Source organism: Eschscholzia californica, unplaced genomic scaffold, assembly GCF_041429995.1.
Source record: "Eschscholzia californica isolate CP2 unplaced genomic scaffold, dmEscCali1.0.p SCAF_6, whole genome shotgun sequence".
Classification (NCBI taxonomy): Eukaryota; Viridiplantae; Streptophyta; class Magnoliopsida; order Ranunculales; family Papaveraceae; genus Eschscholzia; species Eschscholzia californica.
Genome location: NW_028238483.1, coordinates 42,493,518 through 42,516,872, shown reverse-complemented (window position 1 = coordinate 42,516,872; position 23,355 = coordinate 42,493,518). Strand labels below are relative to the sequence as shown.

General features: G+C 37.6%; 5 protein-coding genes across 7 annotated transcripts; 2 read left to right on the top strand and 3 right to left on the bottom strand.

Moving 5' to 3' along the window:
* The first annotated feature begins 1,109 nt into the window (after window positions 1–1,109).
* LOC147535181 (copper chaperone for superoxide dismutase, chloroplastic-like) lies at window positions 1,110–3,555 on the top strand. The gene is made up of 5 exons (XM_086646557.1): window positions 1,110–1,429; window positions 1,854–1,926; window positions 2,492–2,626; window positions 2,709–2,926; window positions 3,028–3,555. Exons 1-5 carry the CDS (start codon window positions 1,175–1,177, stop codon window positions 3,295–3,297), a joined length of 951 nt encoding a protein of 316 aa, XP_086502683.1. The 5' UTR covers window positions 1,110–1,174; the 3' UTR covers window positions 3,298–3,555.
* Window position 3,556: 1 nt separating this feature from the next.
* On the bottom strand, window positions 3,557–6,170 carry SBT1.3 (subtilase 1.3). Its single transcript, XM_086646556.1, has one exon. It carries the CDS (start codon window positions 6,091–6,093, stop codon window positions 3,742–3,744), a length of 2,352 nt encoding a protein of 783 aa, XP_086502682.1. The 5' UTR covers window positions 6,094–6,170; the 3' UTR covers window positions 3,557–3,741.
* A 2,288-nt stretch (window positions 6,171–8,458) lies between these two features.
* LOC147535179 (uncharacterized) lies at window positions 8,459–11,855 on the bottom strand. Of its 3 annotated transcripts, XM_086646559.1 has the most exons (4): window positions 11,630–11,855; window positions 11,061–11,112; window positions 9,605–9,955; window positions 8,459–8,873 (listed from the first exon to the last, which is right to left on the bottom strand). In XM_086646559.1, the coding sequence occupies exon 3, from the start codon at window positions 9,953–9,955 to the stop codon at window positions 9,611–9,613; it is 345 nt and encodes a 114-aa protein (XP_086502685.1). In that variant the 5' UTR covers window positions 11,061–11,112; window positions 11,630–11,855; the 3' UTR covers window positions 8,459–8,873; window positions 9,605–9,610. The 3 variants fall into 3 exon arrangements, with proteins under 3 accessions (XP_086502685.1, XP_086502687.1, XP_086502684.1); XM_086646561.1 differs by lacking the exon at window positions 8,459–8,873 and having other exon boundaries at window positions 9,393–9,960; XM_086646558.1 differs by lacking the exon at window positions 8,459–8,873 and having other exon boundaries at window positions 9,393–9,955.
* Window positions 11,856–14,248: 2,393 nt separating this feature from the next.
* Window positions 14,249–16,645, top strand: LOC147535178 (alpha-L-fucosidase 1-like). Its single transcript, XM_086648292.1, has 3 exons — window positions 14,249–15,179; window positions 15,278–15,517; window positions 15,828–16,645. The coding sequence occupies exons 1-3, from the start codon at window positions 14,629–14,631 to the stop codon at window positions 16,525–16,527; spliced, it is 1,491 nt and encodes a 496-aa protein (XP_086504418.1). The 5' UTR covers window positions 14,249–14,628; the 3' UTR covers window positions 16,528–16,645.
* Window positions 16,646–16,697: 52 nt separating this feature from the next.
* On the bottom strand, window positions 16,698–19,469 carry NUDX14 (nudix hydrolase homolog 14). Its single transcript, XM_086648293.1, has 7 exons — window positions 19,119–19,469; window positions 18,772–18,877; window positions 18,612–18,689; window positions 18,249–18,341; window positions 18,014–18,106; window positions 17,227–17,325; window positions 16,698–17,050 (listed from the first exon to the last, which is right to left on the bottom strand). The coding sequence occupies exons 1-7, from the start codon at window positions 19,388–19,390 to the stop codon at window positions 16,823–16,825; spliced, it is 969 nt and encodes a 322-aa protein (XP_086504419.1). The 5' UTR covers window positions 19,391–19,469; the 3' UTR covers window positions 16,698–16,822.
* Between the last annotated feature and the right edge of the window lie 3,886 nt (window positions 19,470–23,355).

Here is a 23,355-nt window from a genome sequence, read left to right as displayed (position 1 = left end):
TCCTGCAACCAAACACACCATTAGTTTATGGGCTAGTGTGTAGTTTAGAAATTGGGTCGGGTTGGGGCTGTTCTGAATCCATGTCTTTCTTGCAAAACTTTCACTTCTTCCTTTGTTAATGTAGATCAAAATCCACTCATAACGTTGTGGTATGACTAAACCATAAGTGAGTAGGCTCGCCTGAACTTGCATGTACTTTGTCTTCTTCCTTCACACCATCAACATACCCTAAGAAAATACAGTAATTGATGGAGACCGATTATGTTAACACCTCACCTATTGAAATGTCATTGTATGATTAGGGTGTCTCTTTATGGAATTGACATTTGTCATATGAGAGTCTCACTTGAAGACACCTAAATCAGTGGCGTGCCTGAGAATTTAGAGGTCTGATGCAAAATTTTAATCGAGACCCCTTGTTACTTAGAAGTCTCTCCTGCCAACTTACAAAAAAATAACTTTACATTATCTACCATTTAGCCTAAATCAGGTCTACCTACAAAACAAAAATAACATTGGGCCTTAGAGTGCCTAAAATAAAAATAACATCAAGTCTCCATGCTCCAGAAAAACGAAATTTTTTTTGAAAGTTGTTTGTTGGATTTTGAAACTGCAATTTTTGTGGTCGAATACGGGTAGCACACCAGCCGAGGTATCTTCTCTGTATGTTTAGAGTGGTCTTTAAATTATAAGTATTTCCTTCGTGTAAATTTTTCAGAAAAGGGGCCCTTACCGAGAGGGGGGTCGTGATGTTGCACCGTTCTCACCCTCTCACCCACGGCGCTGCCTTAAATGAAATGAACACCTCAACATAATGAAGTGTCTCACTCGAATGAGTATATACTCACATGAGAAGAAGCCGCCTCAAATTTGTTACTCCAATATGTCGCCATTTACCCTGGTATGGGTGCCACCACACCCATATGATGCCACTTTATGTCCTAATGTTGTCATCTCGAGCAACAAAAAGTATCTTTACACATGTTCTAACTTTCATTTACAATAGGCTAAATAACCATCTTCATATGAAGTACAAAAAAGTACTAAATTACTATCCAGTACCTAAGTAGTACACATACATTTTCAACAACAAAAAAAAAAAGTAGTACACATACATATGTACATTCTCATAAAACAAAATTGATTTTCCAAATTAGGAACCAAAAGAGAGAAGATGTTCACTTCAACTTCCATCTCCACTATTGTACTTCCCTCACCTACTACTATTTCACCCACTTCTCTCTCTTATTCTTCTTCTAATTATCGACCTAAATCACTTTCTCTATCTTCTAAAACTCCATTCCTCCCCTTCTTCTCTTCTCCATCATTATTTATCCTTACAAGAACCGGCCTCTTTGCCTTCTCCAACAACTTCTCTCCTCCTCCTCCATCCTCCTCTCTTCAAATGGATTCAACCATCATGGCCCAGGTTTATCTCATTTTTAATTTAATAAGTTGTTTTTTCTTGATCTCAATTGTCATTTTCTTTTAACATTAGAGTCTGATATTTATTAGTACATTAGGTGGCACGGCTATCATATAAGATATCTTGGCCTATAAAGACTTTTTTTTTTTTTTTTTTAAACATTTCTAAATAAAAAAGTGGTGGACAAATATGATTTTTTTTTAAATACTCCACAAAGACCCAATTTAACCATCCACACGAATTTAAATACGAAGGTGATGGGTCGCCAAAAAATTGAGCGTGAAACTAGCTAGGTATAACCTGAATCAACTATTTCAGACGAATATGAAATACGAGTTTATCACGTTGCTAAATAATTTGGCGTGAAATTAGATGTTAATGATTTTTTTCAGTTTAAAAAAATTTGATGATTTTAGTTTCTTTGCAGACAGAGTTCATGGTGGATATGAAATGTGATGATTGCGTTACTACCGTGAAGGATAAGTTACTGACTGTTGATGGTGAGTGTGTGAATAGTCCCACGTCGGGAATTAGAAATCTCTTAACCAAGAATAATCATATTTGGAGACTCTTCACTTATTGGTAATTGATTTTTGAGTTAGATGTCCACAATTTTAACATGATAGCAGTGTTAGACCCACAAGTGATAGGTTCCAGAGTCATACATGCCTCATATGTCACCCCACAAAACACTTGCTCCAAAGAATGTATGAGAATAGTGCCACGTCATCAAGGAGTACTCTCAAGACCAAAAATAATATTTGTAGCCTATTCACTCATCGGCAATTGGTTAATTGTAGCCTATTCACTCATCGGTGATTGTTTTTTTCTTTACGTCAGATTTGGAATGTGACTCGAGATGCTTGTTTTTGTCAGATTGGTGAGAATAGCTAATTCGAGTTGATTTTTTGGTAAATCCGAGTCACAGGAGTCAGATCCAGAACATGAGAAGAAAAAAAAATGATCACCTAAATATAGTAAACAATATGTGCTTCTACTTTGGGACTACTTTCATGTACAATTGAGCAGATATGTTAATTGTTGTTGTTGTTGTTGTTTTGTCAGGTGTTAAAGAAGTCGATGTGGATTTGTGTAATCAAGTTATAAGGATTCTTGGTTTTTCTCCGCTGAACGCAATGACCGATGCTTTGGAACAGACGGGCAAGAACGCTCGGTTAATTGCGCAAGGTGCTCCAGAAGGTTGACCCTTTTTGCTGTTTCTTCAATTTTTGTTGAAGTATTACTTTGTTGACAGTCTAAGAAATTTGTCGTCCGTTTCCAGATTTTGTAGTTTCGGCTGCTGTTGCGGAGTTCAAAGGTCCTGATATATTTGGTGTCGTTCGCTTGACCCAAGTGAACATGGAAATGGCAAGAGTCGAGGCCAACTTCAGTGAATTGTCGCCTGGGAAACACGGATGGTCTATAAACGAGTTCGGAGATCTAACCAGTGGAGCAGCAAGTACTGGGGAAGTGTTTAATCCCACAAAAGTCACTAAACAGGTTTGCCTTCATGTGCATTAATTCTCTTAACATTATTTCTTGACAAACTTTCATGGGTATTACAGAATTCTTTCTTAAGTGATTTCATTTATCTTGATTAGCCAGTCGGCAATCTCGGAATATTAGAAGTTAACGAGAACGGGGAAGCCGCTTTCTCAGGCCTCAAAAAGATGCTTAGAGTTGCTGATCTCATAGGCCGTTCTATTACTGTGTATGAAACTGAAGATAGATCGGACTCAGGGATCGCTGCTGCAGTTATTGCTAGATGTGCAGGAGTTGGTGAGAAATCTAAAAAGCTCTGTGCATGTGATGGTACTACCATATGGGAAGCAAGTAACACTACCAAAGTCTGTGGTTTTGCATCCCTCTAAAATACTGAGAGGTCATGAGTTTAAGTCTCGGGAGCCGCAATTTACTCTCTAGAATATTCTCTCATGTAATTAAGATCTATACGTATTAAATAAAGTAACGGTAGTTCTTGATGGTCTTTCCGGTTTGTTTTCATGGTCTTTATGAGCTCCCTTTTCATCCTACTGATGTATCAGTGTCATATGATATAATGTCGTCTATACGTGTAATCCAATGTAATGTCGTGATTTTCCAAAAGAAAAGAATTTGCGATTGTTTTACTTTTGAAATTGAAGCATTTTATTCATTCATCTTCAAAATGGCCAAGATCGATAATCAGAGACACAAGGAGATATAATATGAGTGAGCCAGAACCTAAAGCAACCGTTATTGTGATTGAAAAATCTCATGGCAAGAGCCTTCTACATTTTCCATTGTAGTTATAAGTTTAAAGTACTTATGATAACTTAAAGTGGTGCTAACCATGTGAGTACAATTGGACTTCTAACTCTGTGCTTTCCATCATTCCATATCAAAGCTCCGAATTCCGGCAATGGCTGAGGAGTTTTTGTAGTAAATGTGATCTTGTATGATAACTTCTGGTTTTTGCTTGTAAAGTGCAGAATTTTCGGCTCAACAGAAACTGAAACACCTTTAAACGGTGAAACTCTGGAAATGTACTTTGAAGTAGAAGAGCCGACGTTTGTTACAGTTCTATGCTGAGTCAATACAGAAGAAGAAGATCGGTCGGGGAAAACAGCAGATATGGCTGGATAGTTTAGGTCACCTGGGTTAGCAAGAACATGTCGGCAAGAGTGGTTTGATGATTTTGTGAAAGCTTTGAGCTGTGGTGGAGTTAGCATCTGTGTGCAGAGGAATTCGAAGTAATCTTGAGCACCCAAGTCATAAACTAGTCCAGGGTCAAGAGCTCTAGATGGATTTATATGACCAGCTCCATGATCAAATGGTGTTGAAGGTGCATCATCTGAATTATCTTTCAGAGGGTTTTTCGTGTTGTCATGAACATAAGCTGTCGTCATTAGAGCTGATTTTATAGCAGCTGGACTCCAGTCTGGGTTTCTAGCCTTGAGTAGAGCTGCAACTCCACTGACATGAGGGCATGACATAGAAGTCCCAGACAAGATATTGAATTTCACTCTTCGGTTATCAGTCGGTAAACTAGACGGTCCGAGTTTACCTGACCATGCAGCCAGAATGTTTACTCCTGGGGCGATCACATCGGGTTTCAGAATTTCTAGGGTAAGAAAGTTCGGTCCTCTAGACGAAAATGAAGCGACGACAGGAGAAGGTCGGATACCCAACTTGGTTCCGTGGAATGAAAGAGTTGCAGTTGGTTTCCGGTTTGTGAGTGCATAGCTTTTGATTGCTTTTCCAGCTGTAGCTCCAACTGCAACTGCCGGAAGAAGGTGACAATCGGCAACAAGCTCCTCTCCGCTGGCAGCCGTATTCGTTAAGATCATACCAACTCCTCCTGCATCTTTCACAACTTGACCTTTCTGAACTCTTGGGCTAATCCCACGGTCGCAAATTACGATCTTTCCAGCAACGGTATGTCGATCTAAAGTTCCATCAAGACATAAAGAACTTGGATCAAGATTATTTGATGAGTTTCGACCCATATAGACTAATGGGTACTGTTTTTCTGTTGACAGGTTCATCCTTCCTTTATAGAGTGAAACGCCGGAGTAAAACCGACCCGTTCCTAGCTTTATAGTCGACGGAAAATCCCTATCCATGGTGCTAGCACCAACTGTGGTTATCCACGGAGATACATTTGTTAAACTTACCGGATCTGGTCCAGCATTTCCAGCTGAACAAGAAACAAAGACACCATTCTCCATTGCACCAAAAGCTGCCACTGATAAACTATCACGATAATACGAAGAAATCCCACCACCAAGAGAGATCGATAACACATTAACTCCATCCGCTACAGCTTGATCAACTGCAGAAAGGATATCGGAACTGAAACATCCACCAGACCAGCAAACTTTATAAATGGCAAGTCTAGCTCCAGGGGCCATTCCTCGGGCCGTTCCAGTAGCATATCCAAGAAGGTTTGCGCCTTTCACAGGTACACCAGCAACAGTAGATGCAGTATGAGTTCCATGTCCGTCTTGATCTCTTGGCGATTTATACTCGTCTCGCTCATTGATCTTACCCGAAGTAGCTTCATAACCTCGATAAAACATTCGGGCACCTATGATTTTTCTATTACAGTTTCTTCTAGTGAATCCTCTACCAGTTTCACAAGCTCCTTTCCAATGGGTAGGAACCGGAGTCATTCCTGTATCGTTAAAGCTTTGACTCTCGGGCCATATCCCGGTGTCAAGTACACCAACAACAACGTCGTGATCAGAGAGACTCTCAGCCCAAACACTCGTGCTGTCCTCCGGGTGAAGCCCGAGAAACTCCGGGCTCCTCGTTGTATGAAGTTGAAGTTTTGAATCTGGATGAACTGCTACAACACCTTGTTGTTCTTCGAGCTTCTTCGCTTCGTTTTCGTCGAGTTTTGCAGCAAACCCATGAAAAGCGGTCTGGTACGTATAAATTATCCTGTCGAAATCATCTTCACCTTCATATCCTTCATCTGTTATTTTGAGTTTATTAACTACTGCTTTTAGTACATTTGAGTACCACCATTGGAGATTATCATCAGTATAGGATTTAGGTATTTCAGTATTGTCCATATGAACAATATAGGTTTTTCTCAAAGATGAAGTTGTAGAAATAGTACATGCTGTTAGATTACATATGAAAATTAGAACCAACAACCATTTTACTGAATCTCCTCTCATTTTTTTCACAACACTTAGTGAATGAACATAAGAAGATCAAGAACAAAATGAAAATGGGTTCTTCTAACTTTCTTGATCTTGAAATTTTAGAAAAAAATTGGTGTAGAAATAATGGTGGTGGTGGTGGTGGTTGTTTACTGAACCGTTTGCAATAAATTCATGGGTGTTTCTGCAGTTGAGGGTAGTTATTAGACATGGATAATGGACATAGTTATAAGTGCCTCTGTTTGTGGGTTATTGGATTTCTGGTTCGACAGAGAACCGGTTCTTGATCAATTTAGTACATATTAGACCCAATCTAGTTCGACCCAAATTTGGTTATCGATGTGACTTCTCTTGGTACGCGGTTTATCCTAGATTAATCAGGCTTCCGCGTCTGATCAATTTACGCCGTATAAGTGCTCCAAAGATATTTCTTATATGTAAGGGAAGTTGTTACGTTATTGTGATAGTTACATACCGCTCACAAGAGTGTCCGAATTTTGCGTTATAGGCAAACGTTCGAGCTTAGTAAGTGTCGAGACTTTTTAAGAGACTCGTGGAGCTTTCGCCACGAAAAAGATGTTATAGCTGTGTATTTCACTTATTCGAAATAAAAAGTGTCATAACAACCGTTTTTTATTATAACTATATAGATGATTAAACAACTATTTTACCTAAATTTTGGGTGTTAATTTTTTTTCCCCTCTTAAAGTTGGAATCGAATTTAATTTCACTCTCAATTTGCTCATTAACTTAATGAATATATCTAAAACTTGTGTCCCATCTTTTTTTTATATAAGATTGAAAATTTAGTTTTGATTTGAATAAGAACAAAAGAAAGATAACAACCCGTCACCAACACCAATTGATGGTGTCTAAAGAGAAGCAATAAAAGACCAAAAGAGTGAATCAAGACATGCATCTTAACTTTTGGATGCTACTATATGCAACTTTAGTTTTGCTAAGGACAACTATTAGACAAAAATAACTAAATAAAACTAACAAAAATATTGTCCTAAATTGCTAAACAACACCAACACCAAAAATCAAGTGTAACCGAATTTCTCCTCCATTCTATACACAACTCTAAAAAAATTATTAAACAAAATAACTAAATAAAATTAATTGAATTTCGTCTTAAATTGGTAAACCCAACACTAAAAGAAAAAAAATCAAATATAATCAAATTTTTTCTCAAATTTCAAATTTCTATTACCATAATTAATTATTCATACATAAAATTTATTCGAACATTAAACTAAGAAGTTAACCAAATATTAACAAATAACAAAAAAAAAACAAATATATATTTTCAAAAAAAATTCCAACGGATATTGTTCAACAAAAAAAATTCCAACGGATATATTTTCAACAAAAAAAAAAAAAAATCCCATAGGATATTCATAAAATCATACTACATAAAATCACTATGTATATTTTTAAGCTTAGTTTAAACCTTAATAATGTATATTTCATAAAATCATGTTACATAAAAATAATGTATATTTTTTTAAAACCTATAACACTATTTTTTTTTTAGATAATACTAATACAATCAATTTTATTTTTGTTTAATAATTTAATAAAGGAAAAAATTGTGTCTATTAAATCATTTGGGAAGTTAACATAGTTGTATTTTGCAATCTAAGTTTCAAAAAATTATTTGCTAGATAAAACCAATAAATCGATCTCTGGTGTTATTTAGCAATTTAATCAAAAATAAATGGTTGTGTCTAGCAAATAGCTTTATGAAGCAATTATGCAGCTTCATTTAGCATTTGTCTAACTTTTAAGCTGCACTTTGTTTTGATATTTTTAGAGAAAATTGTGTTAAAATTGATGCAAGGATCTGTTTGGTAAATGGGTTTATGATAACCCTAGATTTTACCACAAATTTTCTGGTACACTACTACCACGAGATCGTCTAACTATTCATTTCCATCACTCGTGGAGATACGTAAATCCAACAAATCTCTAAAATAACAAAGAGAGAAATGAGATTTCGTTTTCATTTTTGTGCCCAGACTACATCATCCAATTTGCTATTATAATGTTTACTGAAAGAGTTTATGAAACAGTTTTCGAAGCAATTGATACAGATACTAGCATAATTGTTATGTTAATTTACTTGGGTTAGGTGAAAATAGATCATCTAACATTCAACGTAGTCGATTTCTCAAAAAAAAAAAAAAAAAAACTCCAAGAGTTTCTGGAAGGAGCATCCTCAATACAATGAAAGGTGAAAAAGGAAAATTACGACGTATTATGTATCTTTAGGGCACATGGTCGGTCTTTAGGGCAGACAGTCCCTACGACCTTTTCCTTTTAGAAAATAATTGCCTGGTACAAAATGAGTGGAAGTGTGAAAGCCAAATAGCTAGGGTTCATACCAAATAGGTGTGGTGGTTCTAACACATTGATTGATGGGTAGAAGTCACTGTTAAAGAAGAAAGAAAAAAAAAAAAAAAAAAAGATGGATCCCACTTCACATGCCCTTTAGTAGTACATGGACAAAACTCTTGTGGTAACTGGTAGTACTACAGACCCCCATACCCATTCTCTCTCCATTTCCGGCAGAAGACATTTAATGATGGTTCTTCTTTCAGTCTTAATACCCTTGAAAATTGATGCTATTTTTCTTAAATATGGTGGGAATGGCTTAAATCAGACAGCAGGAGGTTGGCTTCCTTCTTAAATTCCCTGCAGCTTCATCTTCAACTCCTTGATTAGATTGATCATAGTTGGAAATTGTATAATTCTCTACCTCAAAACCAGAATTCTAGAATACAGATTTGTAGCTAAAATCAAAATATATCAGTTAGTATAAGTTTGGCCAATGATTCGGGGAAAAGGAAATCGTATCAAGGCCGAAAAATTTGAACGGATGTCGTGTAATTCATCAAACTCTATGAGGACGAAAATATATAGGAGAAATCATTTCGACACTCCCTAATCTTTCTTCTTTTTTTAGAAACACCCCTTTCTTTCTCAACCTTCATCTTCGTTAACACCGTCCACTACCACCACAGCTGCCGACCACCATTAACCACCATCTCTCTCTCTTTCCCTCGCTTTACTCTCTGTTATCGGAGACACTTCTTCGGAAGCTTGCCGGATGAATAAAACCCTCAATGAGGGTTTCACTTGAGAGATAGCACAGAGGAGAGGGTAGGAGACGGTAAAACAATAAATATGTGTGTACTATGGGTGCAGAGAAGAAGATAAAGGAGAGAAAACTGAGGGAGTGACCTAATGAAGGTAGTGAGATTGTACAAGATAAAACATGCATGCCATGAGATGTAAAAGGACTGTAAGAATAAAATAATTCAAATACTTTGGCAACCATATCCTCATTGGCAAAACTTTCTCTAGTTGCTTATCTGTAGTTCATGCTTGAAAATCTAGCAGAGATTCTTTAATCAAAAGCAAATCAAGAGCGAAATTCTTCCAAGAAAAACATTTTCTCACTCTAGGTTAACTTACTACTTGGGCAGAATCAGAATTTAAAGAAGTAAAGAAGAGTAATCACCTAGAATCAAAGCAGCTTAACTCCTGCTTCTCTCAATGAATCAATGACAGCTCTAACCTTGCCATGATACTTTTGTTCTCTCTTCAAGAACACTGAAACAGCTGGGATTTCCTTGACCAAGAGTCTTTCACCTAGTATCTTTCCGATCTTTGCTGCAGCTGAAACGTCTCGGGTATTTTCCATGGTTGGCCTTAGTACCTTCTCCTGTGAGCTTGCCGAGGAGGCTACTGTAGCCGTTGGTGAATGGACTACTTGAGCACTCACGTATTTGTTCGTAAAATGCATCTTCAAGACGTATGGCTTGAGAAACTTTGTAATTCTTGGTGCTCTAACCGGAGGAGGGATAACCATCTTTCCTTGCCAAAATAGAAGAACCCCCATCAGGTTAAGAACATAAACCAAATCCATACATGACACAACTAAATCCCAAGCTCCAGAGTTACATGTAATGGAATTTTATTTATGTAACTCATTCATCCACCATTTCAAAGAGAAAAGAAAGTGATCTAATTCAGAATCAAAGTTATCATACTACAGTTATTCATCAAGCGAAAGCTCATACGGGAGACGGGTGAACAGTTTACAAAATTATATTCACTCCCCTTGACAAGAAGTAATCTTAAATGCAACGAGAAATGAATTTCATGTTAAGCTTAATCAACCGAAGTTGCAAACTTGTGCCAAGTTAAACCACAAGGCATACACATACACGATCACACTTCACTTCCCTGTTGACTCAGAGCACTACACACAATCATGTTTAGTTGATCGGTTAGTCAACGTTTGCATAGACACACCTATAAGCTTATCACATCTCGGACGAAGCTACGGTAGAGAAACGGTAATCATCATTTCAGATTTGAAACTGAATGAACAAGTTAACAGGTACAGAACTACAATTATATGGTATGTACTAGTATTACACTAAGGTGCTTCCGCGAAAACTATACGAAAAAAAAAGAAGTTCTTAGCAATTCTGCAAAAAGGGAAGAAACCGTCACTATAATTTAATATGATTTTTGAATAGTAATTCTGCAAAAAGAGGAACAAACCGTCACTATAATTTAATATGATTTCTCGCTAGACTTCAAGATAGTTGTATTGATGCTTATACTATCAGCTCATACTCTTGCATAATAACAGTTTATAATAAACATGAAGCATATCATTTCATTAACTTGGTCTCTATTTCCCTTACTTGTTCGCTTGGCTGACTCAATCATAATAGGTTTACTAAAAAGCTGAGAACATATAGAGGGCGACTCGAACTTCTATATATCTTGAAGATGTATCATGTATGTAGTATGACCTTTGGGTTGAATAACATATCTAAGTCGTTTTCACTAAATCACATATAATGTGTGCGCATATCAGCTTGGAAATTGAATCACAACTATCAAACTTAAACAATTTTTTGGCACGAACTAGCAATAAGAATCGGGAAGCGAGAAAGTACCTTTTATTTGTCTGCAAATATTCCCTCAGAATGGCCGAATTAGTTTACCTCACTGTTTACAGTAATGAGAGAAGATGTAAGAGCAAGAAAAATCACTTCCTTTCTAGGGTTTTTTTTTTCTCTTTATTTTCTAAAGGATCATACAAGAATTCGTGATCGAAAACCCAGCAAATCACCAAAAACTCATTTTGAAAAAAAAAAAAATCAGCAGACGATTCCTATAAATCCCCAAACACTAATAATTCTAAGCTTGATGTTGTTCAAATTAAAGAGAGATGCCCACATTATGAATTTGGTTGAATTGCATAATAAAACCCTAGAAGGCTAGAACTAGAACTGATCCTAGAAATTGACCAACCCATATCAAATCTGTTTAAACTGAATCAAGTGTATATGCCCTAATTTAGGTTTTATTAAATCAAAACCATATACTAAACAATAATAGGGGAGAACACAACTATGGATTACAAAACGCTATCATTTGCAAACCCTAGTAGATGAATTAGAAACTATGGAAAGGAGATTAGCTTGTTGGACTAAATTTAGGGTTAAAAGTAGTAGAGAGTTACCCAGAGACAGAGATTTGTTGAGTTCAACGAAAGAGATAGTCACCGGAGAGGGGAAAGGGTTGATGGGAGTGGCGATCAGTCCCGGCTGGTAATTACCATGTATGTCCCGGTTTAGGGCTAACCCGCACGGCTCCACCCATTTGACCCTTAGAGGTTATTGGCTCGAAAAAAGAAAAGTATTTGGGATTTGTCGACTTTTAAATCCAGCATTATCTAGTTACACTAGATTTTTTTTTTTTGTTGAGAAAGTTACACTAGATTTGGGAATGAAGAAATTTGAAGTTCTTTTATATTCTGCTTCCATATACTTGGAGCAAAGAACAAGGAAATTACTGTTTACACTCATCCAAGGCTAAATTGATTGTTTAATTTGAATCGTTTGAAATTTCATTAACTACATTACGTATAACTTTACACTTTATAGTATCGAAGAAAATGTTTTAAATAGAATTTCGCACTCTCAAATTTTTAGTCACACGGTTGTGTAGTGTGCTCGTAGATTATGTTGAACACTCAGTAATAAATTTCTATGAGAACTCCGAAAGTATTTGAGCCCTGAAAATCTTCATTGATCTTAGAAAAACCAAGAAAAGATACTAATCATTGTTTAAATATTTTTAAATAATAATCTTGTTCGTGAGAAAAGTAAATACTTCCACTTCCAGAATCCAGACTGTCTAACCTCTTATAATAACACAACGAGGTCTTAATAAATTTCTGCCAAAACTCTTAAATATTTGAGCTCCTGGAAATCTTCTTTGATCTTAGAAAAATCAGGAAAAAATACTAATCTTTGTTTAAATAATTTTTAAATGATAATCTTCTTCCTCGAAAAAGTAAATACTTTCGTTTCCAGAATCCAAAGTCCAAACTCCAAACGGTCTAACCTCTTATAATAATTCCCCTATATAAAACTATCAAGACGCATGGGGGTAAGAAAATTATTTAATTAACACAACAAAGTCTTATGATTAATTAATCAACCGTTCTATATGTCTCCAAGATGTACTGATTAATGACACATCATCACTCAGTCCCTGCTCCGGCATTGCCATGTAAATTCTTCCTTAATTTCTTGGGTTATTTCTCTAATGACCCCCAATTTTGTGACCAGCTTCCCGCCTGGCCCCCTACTTTACAAGAAATACTCATATCGCCCCCTTCCGTTATAACACGTTACTCTCTCTCTTCCATTAATTTCTCTCTCCTCCAACATGTTTTCTCTCTCTGCCACCTCGTTAAAACCAGCCACATCATCGTCTTCACTGGCAGGGTCGCCGGCCGGCCAAATTTCCGGTCGGCGACCTTCAAACTTTTTTTTTTCTCTCTCTCTAAAAAAAAAAAAAAAAATAAAATTCTCTCACCTCTCTCTCTAAACTCCGGCGAAGGAAACTTCGCCGGAGCTAGGTCTGTTCATCACGAACAGACCAGATCAGGGTCTGTTCGTGATGAACATACCCAGATCTGGGTCTGTCCGTGATGAACAGACCCAGGTCTGCTCATCACGAACATACCACATCACAAACAGACCCTGATCTGGTCTGTTCGTGATGAACAAACCTAGCTCCGGCGAAGGTTTCCCTTCGCCGGAGTTTAGAGAAAGAGAGATGATAGAATTTTTTTTTTAAGAGAGAGAGAAAAAAAAAAATTGAAGGTCGCCGACCAGAAATTTGGCCGGTCGGCGACGCTGCCGGTGAAGACGATGATGTGGCTGATTTTAACGAGGTGGCAGAGAGAGAAACCATACTAGAGGAGAGAGAAAAGAAATGGAAGAGAGAGAGTAATGGTGTTATAACGAGAGGGGGCCATATGGGTATTTATTGTAAAGTGGGGGCCAGGCGGGAAGCTGGTCACAAAGTTAGGGGCCATTAGGGTAATAACCCTAATTTCTTAAGCTGAGGACATGGTTTCCATATCGTATGATGTATCTAACCTCTTAATAATTTCTATGATGTATCAAATGTCATATATCACGACGTACGTAAGTAAATCGTAGTCCTCTTGCAAAAAAAATAGTGAACATTAAACGTGATTTCCTCTGACATGTGACCTTATTAAAACCAATCTTAAAAGTAGATATAATATAAACTTGGAGAGAAAATCTTCATTGATCTTTTAAAAGTAATAATCTAGAAAAGATATAAATTTTTTAATTAATTTTATATTTATATACTCCCTTCGTCCCATTTTGTTTGACCTTTTGGGAGATCCAACTTATTAAGGATTTTCATTTATTGCTTCCTAACTAAATGTATTTTTCTATATTACCCATATTTACTTTAGAGTATTACAATGAAAACTACATTGAAACTAGTGTAGAACTAATAGAAATTTTTTATTAATATAAAAAGTAACGGTAGATTGGGAAACATCAATAAAACTAGTAATAAATGAGTCTTATTTCAAGTAAGTGGACAAACATTTTGGGACTACCTTAAAAGGAATAACATCCAAACAAAATGGGCCGGAGGGAGTAATAACCTCTTAAAAACACAAACTTCCAGATAATTCAACCTTAAATTATATCTAACCTCTTAATAATGTTCCCATAAACTCTACAAACACAAACCAAATGGTAAGAAAATTTATACAAGAAAAAGGTTACCAACTTTAAAAAATGTCACCAACCTTTTCATCAAGACTCCCACTATCTCTCTCTCTCTCTAGGATTTCTCACTCTAGAAATCCAGAAAACCAAGTTTTCCCAACTCTAGTAGACTGCCATCAAACTACACTACAAATACTAAGGACCATAGAATCAATCAAAAGTCTACAAGATAAAAAGCTTTCATGTCACCATTATCTCTCTTCCTTCTTGGCTAGCTAGCTTTCCCCACTCAAAAGATTCTATTATTACTACCCTTTCAGCAGAAGGTTCATGTGAAGCTAAATTCCAAAATAAAACAAAAAAAGCAGAAGAAGTTCTCACATTTAATCACAAGTAGAAGAAAAACAACAAACAAGAAGAATAAAGATCAAGAATTATTATTATTATTACAATGGTTAAGATCTTCTGGTTCTGTATACTATTTCTGTTTCTTCATCTGTTCGAATTCGGGAAACCAAGATGGGCATCGGCAGAGTCGATTATTACTCCACCATTACCAATCCTTCCTCTACCTTCTGCAAGTCAACTAAAATGGCAACAAAGAGAAATCATAATGTTCTTCCATTTTGGAGTTAATACTTTCAGTGATTCAGAATGGGGAACTGGTAATGAAGACCCATCTATCTTCAACCCAACTAGTCTAAATGCCAATCAATGGATTAATGTTGCTTCTGATCTAGGAATTTCTCTTGTTATTCTTACCACGAAACATCATGATGGGTTCTGTTTATGGCCTTCTCAATATACTGATCATTCTGTTATTAGTAGTCCATGGAAAAATGGTAAAGGAGATGCCGTCAAAGAATTCGCCGATGCTGCAAAAACTCGAGGAATCGATATTGGTCTTTATCTATCACCGTGGGATCGGCACGAGAAAACTTATGGGCATGAACTAGAATACAATCAATACTATTTAGCACAGTTGCAGGAGTTGCTTACTAGGTAATCAAACTGAATATATATACATATATATATATATATATATATATATATATGAGTATATAGATTTGGTTTTTGACTTGATTTTTCTTCTCGAACAGATATGGTAGTGTTCAAGAGATATGGTTCGATGGGGCGAAAGGATCAAATGCACCAAATATGTCGTATCATTTCAAAGATTGGTTTTCAATAGTGAAGGAACTGCAAAGTTCAATCAATATATTCTCTGATGCTGGTCCTGATATTAGATGGGTTGGAGGTGAAAATGGATATGCAGGGAGTACATGTTGGTCGACGATCAATCAAACTTCGCTGAAAATTGGAGCAGGCAGCATTGTCAGGTAAAATAAACATCAAATATGATAATTGTCAAGCGACTCTGAGTAATAGGGCTGGATCAGGTTCAGGCCTGGCTCCAGCAAGACTGAATCCCTATCCGAACTTCTAGTGTTGAGACAAAGTTGGGACAGACAATCCTAACAAAAATAGCCGGCTGGATGGACCTTCTACGTATAGGTTCCATAGATGTAATTGCGGTGTAAGAAAGAGTAGCTCATGGATATTGACCCACTCTTATGGAAGTTGATACACTTTCAATTTCTAATTCAATAACAACCACTAAAAAATCTTGATTTTGATTTTCATGTACAGCTATCTAAACTCAGGTGATCCAAAAGGAACCGATTGGGTGCCTGCAGAATGTGACGTGTCCATCCGACCTGGTTGGTTTTGGCACAAATCTGAGAAACCCAAATCCTTGAGTGAACTACTCAACATATATTACCATTCAGTAGGAAGAAATTGTGTTTTATTGCTAAACGTACCTCCTAATACAACTGGGCTCATATCAGAGAATGATATCAATCGTTTAGGAGAATTTCGAAAAGCAATTGATAGAGTCTTTTCCGTTAATTTGGCTGAAGGAAGCATCATAGAAACCAGCAGCCAAAGAGGAGGAAAAGAAGAAAAAAAGTATGGACCCGAAAATGTTCTTGATGATGACCATATGTGGTCATATTGGGCACCAGAGGATGAACCGAAAGACACACATTGGATTGAAATTACAGCGAAAGAAAATCTGTTGGAATTCAATGTTGTGAGAATTCAAGAAGCAATTGGGCTCGGGCAGAGGATTAAAAGGCATGAGATTTACATCGACGGTAAACAAATAGCGAAAGGAACTACTGTGGGTTACAAGAGGCTTCACAGGCTTCAAGGGGGCATTGTTCGAGCCAAAAGAGTGAGAATTTTAATCAAGGGATCGAGAGGACTGCCCTTGCTATCTTCCGTTGGTCTTCATTTTGATCCTTATTGGCACCCAAAACGAAGTTCAAACAAAACCCAAGTCTAACAAGATAGAAGACCTCTCTCTTCATATATATGTTTCTTAAATTCATGGAACCTTCTGTCTTCTTCAGGGAGTGTATTTAGATAAAATAATAAAATTCACACCATCTTATGATTTCTAAGTGCTTCTTTTACCTCATTTTGAGGCTAGCTTAAATAGATACGAAAAAGATAGAAGAGGTAGATCTGGTGGTATATCGTTAATTTAATCAGTAAAGGTACATAATGCGCATGAATAGACGAATTTAGTTTATTTATTACAATGAAAAGTAACTAGAAATACCAGGAGTTGAGCTTCATTAATGGGGAAGAAGGCCATCTCTCTTGGCCATCTCATAAAGAGCAATCGCAGAAAGAACCTTTGCATCAGCTGTAACACGCCATAGCTTATTGTAAGGAACAATGCGTACCTTAATTAGCTCTCCATGATCTCGAAGACCTGTTTCTTTGCCATGAAGTGTTGTTATAACTTCCTTATCTACTTTCCCTCTATACATAAACATGCTTAGTTCCTCATCACATCCACCCTAAACAGTTAAAAAACAAAATGAAAACTAAGGCCACAAAAGTAAAGTAGATAAGTAGATAGCTAAAATTTAAAATGCTAAAAAATACTCAAAGTAAGAAGGACATTAAAGTAAAGTTGATGTTCTCGGCCTATTGGAACAAGTAGGGATGATTATAGACATCAAAATACACTTACTGGCGAGGGAAATACTTTGCCGCCAGTTGATGGATCTAGAAAGGCTGTAAGGTTAACCATGTCATCCATTTTGAGTTTTATACCTGTCTCCTCTTCAACCTGCCACACAATCTCATTATATAGTACACTCGGATATGTGTATACTCATGTCAAATCTATGTCTGTTAAATTGAAAATAATCATGATTGTCTTTGTCGAGGGGCTTTTACATTTAAGTGTAAAAAAGTGATGTTTAAATAGCTGATTTTTGGCTCAGAAACATGAGAAGGGAGAACCCATAATCCAGACTCGGCCATCTACCAGAACCTAAATGTCACAGATGATTGTAATATGTAGATATGAATTGTAATATGCTGAAGTTTTTTACCTAATAAGTAGCATATCTTTTGATGTTTTACTAAATTAGTTCGCGAAGTGTTAAAATCATAGCAACGTAGTTTGTATTTTTAAAAGATACTAGGACCCTAAAGAGTGGCTAAAAGTTATGCAGGAAAAGAGATAGTGGACTCCTACCTCAAAATCCACCTGGTGAATTTGATATAATACAGATAAAATTTTAGCAATTAAGGCAGCAGATAGGGTATTGCCATTTTCTCCAACCAAATTGGCTGATGAAAAATGCATAATTCCAAGTTCTGAATGTGTGTGTGGATACTCATAGAAGCACAAATATAGAAAACCTAAGCTGAAGTCGGGCACAACGTCATAACCAAACTGGAATAGGAAATATAAACAATATTATAATGGAAATGAGTATGCCGAGCATGAGAGAGTGAGAGATGAAGACCTCACGAACTGCTGTTCCGATTACATCACCCTTGTCATCGTCCAACATTCCAGCAGGCAATTCCAAAATAAGCTTTCCAACAGGAACCCTAACCTTCAGTGGACAGATATGTTTTTAATTATTTAAATGATTGACATACGCATATAACTCCTTAAAAGTTAACCACTTATAAGGTATAGAACATTGAGCAAATATCTAGAGTACAAGGCAAAAATCTAAAAATACAACGCATTACCTGCTCTGTAAGTACAACATAGGTTTCATCTCCAGAGTCCAAAAGAATCAAAATTGCAACAGCCGGCCCTCGTGCAAATACGATACCTGGGACCTAAACATCTCTTAACTTACTTGAGTTGAATGAAATATTTACAGGTATCCGTACTTGAAGGACATAGAGTAACATACTACTTAAAGTGATACCTATAGAAGAAATCACAAAGCGTTTCTCCTTTTATACACTCCGACAAGGTTATAGACAACAGTAAACGGGACTTCTTCCTTTTTTTACATAAAGCAATTATGGAAGTCTCTCAAATTACTACCAGTGGGAACATTATAGAACACGAAAGTGTGTATAACTTTGATACTAATTAAATACCTTTTTTCCTGTGTCAAGGTGAAGAACATCTGCTTTGAACTTTAGAAAACCAATCCGCGGTCCAAACATATCCACCCCCTGTGTCAAAGAATGAAGAACATTTGTTTTGAACTTTGAACATATGCTTTGAACATGATACAGTTTTTTTTTCCCTTTTTACCTGAATAAGTACGCGTTTCAAAGACATATCTCCATGAACTAAAATTCCATTTTCACTTTGCATATTCTCTAGCCACTGCTTGAACAGTGAGGAATCAATTGCTGCCCTGTATAGAATTTTCAACTCGGATAAGATCATCTTCGCTCAAGAGGTAAGGCTAAGAATTATGAGACAAGACTAATATAGAAGCCCTAATTTGCAGAAATTGTGTAGCTTAAGTAGCCTAATTTAAAGAATTCGAACAAACAATTAACACAATAGTCAGTAATCTTACTTACTTCAGATTGCCAAATAAAATTCATGAAAATAATCAATCAAGATAAGATGATTCAGAAAAGCTCAATTACCTGAAATCGACATCGGATAGTCCAGGAGCAGCTACAATCTCGATAGGAACTCTGCCATTTTTATCAGGTAAGATGATTGTTTGAGTAAGAGATGAAGCTTTGGCTTCCATTTTAGTACAAATTCTTGTTCTGTGGGGGTTAAAGAAAGAAGAAGGTGAGAGAGAAAGTTGTTTTGGAAACCTTACGAGAGAAGGAGAATGATGAACAGAGAATGAGACGAATAACCTTAATAAAGGAGAAGAAGGATGAAGTAAACGACTCAATCTGGTCATTGTATAATGGGAAATTTGCCCCAACTTACAAACCACGAGATTAATGAATTGACACGAAATACTAACATTTAAATACTTTAGTCACAAAATCCAAATAAATAATTATTCACTTTTATAACTTTTTTTTTTTTTTTTTTTGTTAAAACACATTTTTTTGTAAGAGAAATACCCATATGGCCCCCTAGTCGTTGTTACCGTCACAAAACCGTGAAATCACACATTTCACTTCCGAAAATGTCATTCCGTGTTGTCAGGCGCCTGACAACCACAGCCCGTTGAATCGATGCATTTAATACCATACGTCATTCAGATTTCCTTTCCACCATGCCTGCCGTTTCTTGGAAAGACAACGACACCCCTTCGCCTTCACCTACCCACCCAGATTTAACTTTCTTCTTCTTCTGGTTCATTCTCTCTCTGACTCTTCTCTCTCTTGACTCTTCTCTCTCTAAAACTCTGCTTCATTCACCATACTTTATTCTTCTTCTTCTCATCTGATTTTCCCCAAAATTCTTCCATGGACGACAAATATGAACTCCTTTATCCAATAGAAGATCTGATCGATGTTCAGGTTCACTATGGTGGTCCCCCCCACCACCACCACCATGTCTGTACCTTGAATGGCATGGTGAATGGCATAACCCCCCTAAAATGAAGAGGTTTAAGTCGAAGGGCTGGCATGGGTTGAGGGAAAGATTTTCCACGAAAAGGTTGAGGTTTCTGAAAGAACAGAGGAAGGGCAAAAGGATAATGTTGACTAGAGGAGCAGTAAAAAGAAGACCTAACCTGATCATTATTGATTCTGATGATGAGATTGAACAGAAAAGAGGTGATTTTGCTAGCGGGTCTGGTAGTGGTCCACAATCTTCAGGGGGCGAACGGGAGATGCTTCATCATCGACATCAACAGATTCATCATCGACACCGACGGATTCGTCAGATTCAGGTTCAGAAGTTAGACAACCAGACATTAACCAGAACGAACAAGATTTTGGTGACCAGCAAACCCAAATTGATCAACCAGATATAGATTTTGGGGAAGGCACAGAAATTGATGGAATGGAGGAAGACATAGGTGGAGATACTGGAGTTGATACGATGGATGAAGATTTGGGAGGTCAAACGGGAAACAATCAAATGGAAGAAGATTTGGGGGGTCAAACGGGAAACAATCAAATGGAAGAAGATTTAGGGGGACAAACAGGAAACGGTGAAATGGAGGAAGATTTAGGGGGCCAAACAGGAAACGATGAAATGGAGGAAGATTTAGGGGTTCGAACAGAATCAAACCAAGTTGAGGAGGAATTAGGGGGTCAAACAGGAAATGATCAACGAAATGTAGAGGTTGGGGGAGAAACCGTAAGAACCCAAATGGAAGAGGATGATGTATGGGGCCAAACAGGAAATGATACTGACTGGGCCAACTTTGATTGGGATCAGTTTATGTCTAGTGATGCTGATACATGGAGATCGATACTAAGACAGATGGTGGGGGCAGAAGAGGTCATAGTAGGAGGAACTGAAGGAGGGGATGAGGATAACCCTACTGAAGAAGAGAAGGGTTGTAACTTAGATGAGAATGTTGATCCTCAAGAAGGTTATCAGAGTATGGATTCATCAGAGGACGAAGATGATGAATACGACTCAAGATTTGATGAGTATTTAGATTTTGTTCAAGGGACACAGAATATGTACATGGCAGAGGAGGCAGGGGCCGAAAGAGAAGTTGGGGAGCAACCACTAGTGGCAGGCATGATGTGGCCAACCATTAATGAGGCCAGATGTAAGGAGAAGAAGAGGTTGAAGTATAGATGTAAGGAACCGAGTTGTGAGTGGAGGGTTTACATTGGTCTAATGAGTGATGGAAATACTTATAGGGTTGGGTCGAAATGTAATTTTATGCATACTTGTGCCGCGGATGCTGAAGATAAAAACCCGATGGCCAATTCTGAGTGGGTAGCACAGGGTCTGGTAGAGGAATTTATGAGAAACCAAGACATGACTGTCGATACTATAATGAAATGGGTTAGGGCAAATCATGGGGTGAATGTCACGTACAAAGTTGTGTGGAATGCTAAGAATATCATGTTGGAGAAGGTTAACGGGAATTTTGAAGAAGGCTATCGTCTCGCACCAGAAATAGCAAGACAGATACTTCTGTTAGCATTGCAACTGTTTCCAGGGATGACAACAGTGGCAATTTCACAGGTATGTGTGTCTATTTCAAATCTAGTATTGATGGGTTCTTGAATGGTTGTAGACCAGTATTGGGTCTCGATGGGTGCTTTTTGAAGGGTAAATATGTTGGTGTATGTTTTTCTATCATGACTCTCGATGCTTGTAATGGCCTTTTCCCAATACCCATATACATCTGTCGAAATGAGTGTAAGGAAACCTGGACTAGGTTCCTTGAGACTGTTGGAGGTCATCTACAGAGACACCCTCAACCTCTTACCCTTATTTCAGACCGACAGAAAGGGTTAGTAGATGCAGTAGATTCTGTATTTGGTCCTGGTAGGCATAGATACTGCTTCAGGCATATGTACAAAAACTTCAAAAGGGTCCACCCTGGTCTGCATCTTGAAGAATTGGCTTGGAATGCAGCCAAGTCATATACCAGGAGTGGGTTTGATAGATGGGTGGCAGTAATGGAAAGTACCAACTTAGTCGCCAAACAGTGGCTTATGAGAGAAGAGCCAAGTACATGGGCACGATCCCATTTTGATGAAGCTGCTAAGTGTGAGTACATAACCAACAACTTCTCTGAGAGCTTCAACAGTCAAATATTGAAGTTCAGAGACAAATCTTTGTGCAAGATGATTGAAATGTACTGGATGATGGTTATGTCATCTATATATAACCGAAAGATGAAGGCCAGGTGATGGAAACAGGATGGATTGGTACCAAAAGTAGAGAAGGAGTTGACAAAAAGGAAGGAGAGCATTAGGGACTACATTGTATCACCATCTGACTAAATCTTTGGAACGTTTCTATACCTAATATGGCTAGGTGGCAAGTAGATCTGAACTTGAAGACTTGCACTTGTTGTGCATGGCAGATCTCTGGTTTGCCATGTGTACATGCACTGGCTGTTATAGTGCCTAGGCGAGAAGATCTGACTAAGTAAGATTTATTTTCCCTGTTGACCCCCTTTCCTTATGTTGAGATTTTGAACAAAGTGGCAACTTATACTATGTTATCTTCTGTTCATATATAGGTATTGCAGTCCCTTCTTCACTGTTGAAGCCTTCTCGAAGACGTAAAACCATCGAGTTGTTCCAATTCCTGATGAATCAGTGTGTGGAGAGGTAAATTTTTTCTTTTTGGCCCTTTTCCTTTTTTGCCCCCTTTTCCTATTTAGCCCCCTTTTCCTATTTAGCCTCTTTTCCTATTTAACCCCTTTCACAAAATATGCCTTATGCAGCCCCAATATGTAGTAAGACCTCTTGTACTTGCAAGACCTCCAAGCTGACCAAGGAAAGAAAGAATGAGAGATCGGGACGAAGATGGCCGTTAAATCTGCACAACTTGTGGTAACAGAGGCCACAACAAGAAGAGTTGCAGAGGTGCCCCACCAACAAATGCAGCAAATGTAGGAGAATCATCTTGAGGAGGTCGAACTCAGAGTCAGCAAGGAAGAGGTAGAGGAAGAGGCAGTAGAGCCGCTGGATGGGGTCAAGGAAGAGGAGGTGGACGGAATAAGAGGGGGGGCAACTCAAGAGGTCGAACTCAGACTCGACAGGGAAATCAACAAAGTGAGCAGACTCAGCAAGGAACTCAGCACAGTGACCATACTCAGCAAGGAACTCAGCACAGTGAGCAGACTCACCAAGGAAGTCAGGAGCAAAGTCAACAACAAAGTGGTGTAGCCAGTCAGCAAAGTGTAGTCGGACAACAAAGTCAGCAAACTCAATCGCGACCTTACACTAAGCCAAGGTTAGTAATTCCTGGGAGGTCCGACGCATA

Bases quoted from the DNA above. Each gene is read 5' to 3' on its own strand.
- NUDX14 (XM_086648293.1), bottom strand. From the start codon at position 19,390: ATGACCAGATTGAGTCGTTTACTTCATCCTTCTTCTCCTTTATTAAGG. The intron at 18,342-18,611 runs GTATTTAATTAG...AGAGATGTTTAG, and splicing joins ACCTTGACACAGGAAAAAAG to GTCCCAGGTATCGTATTTGC. The intron at 18,107-18,248 runs GTAATGCGTTGT...TGTCCACTGAAG, and splicing joins ATGTTGTACTTACAGAGCAG to GTTAGGGTTCCTGTTGGAAA.
- LOC147535178 (XM_086648292.1), top strand. From the start codon at position 14,629: ATGGTTAAGATCTTCTGGTTCTGTATACTATTTCTGTTTCTTCATCTG. The intron at 15,180-15,277 runs GTAATCAAACTG...CTTCTCGAACAG, and splicing joins TTGCAGGAGTTGCTTACTAG to ATATGGTAGTGTTCAAGAGA. The intron at 15,518-15,827 runs GTAAAATAAACA...TTTCATGTACAG, and splicing joins GGAGCAGGCAGCATTGTCAG to CTATCTAAACTCAGGTGATC.
- SBT1.3 (XM_086646556.1), bottom strand. From the start codon at position 6,093: ATGAGAGGAGATTCAGTAAAATGGTTGTTGGTTCTAATTTTCATATGT.
- LOC147535181 (XM_086646557.1), top strand. From the start codon at position 1,175: ATGTTCACTTCAACTTCCATCTCCACTATTGTACTTCCCTCACCTACT. The intron at 1,430-1,853 runs GTTTATCTCATT...GTTTCTTTGCAG, and splicing joins ATTCAACCATCATGGCCCAG to ACAGAGTTCATGGTGGATAT. The intron at 2,927-3,027 runs GTTTGCCTTCAT...TATCTTGATTAG, and splicing joins CCACAAAAGTCACTAAACAG to CCAGTCGGCAATCTCGGAAT.
- LOC147535179 (XM_086646559.1), bottom strand. From the start codon at position 9,955: ATGGTTATCCCTCCTCCGGTTAGAGCACCAAGAATTACAAAGTTTCTC.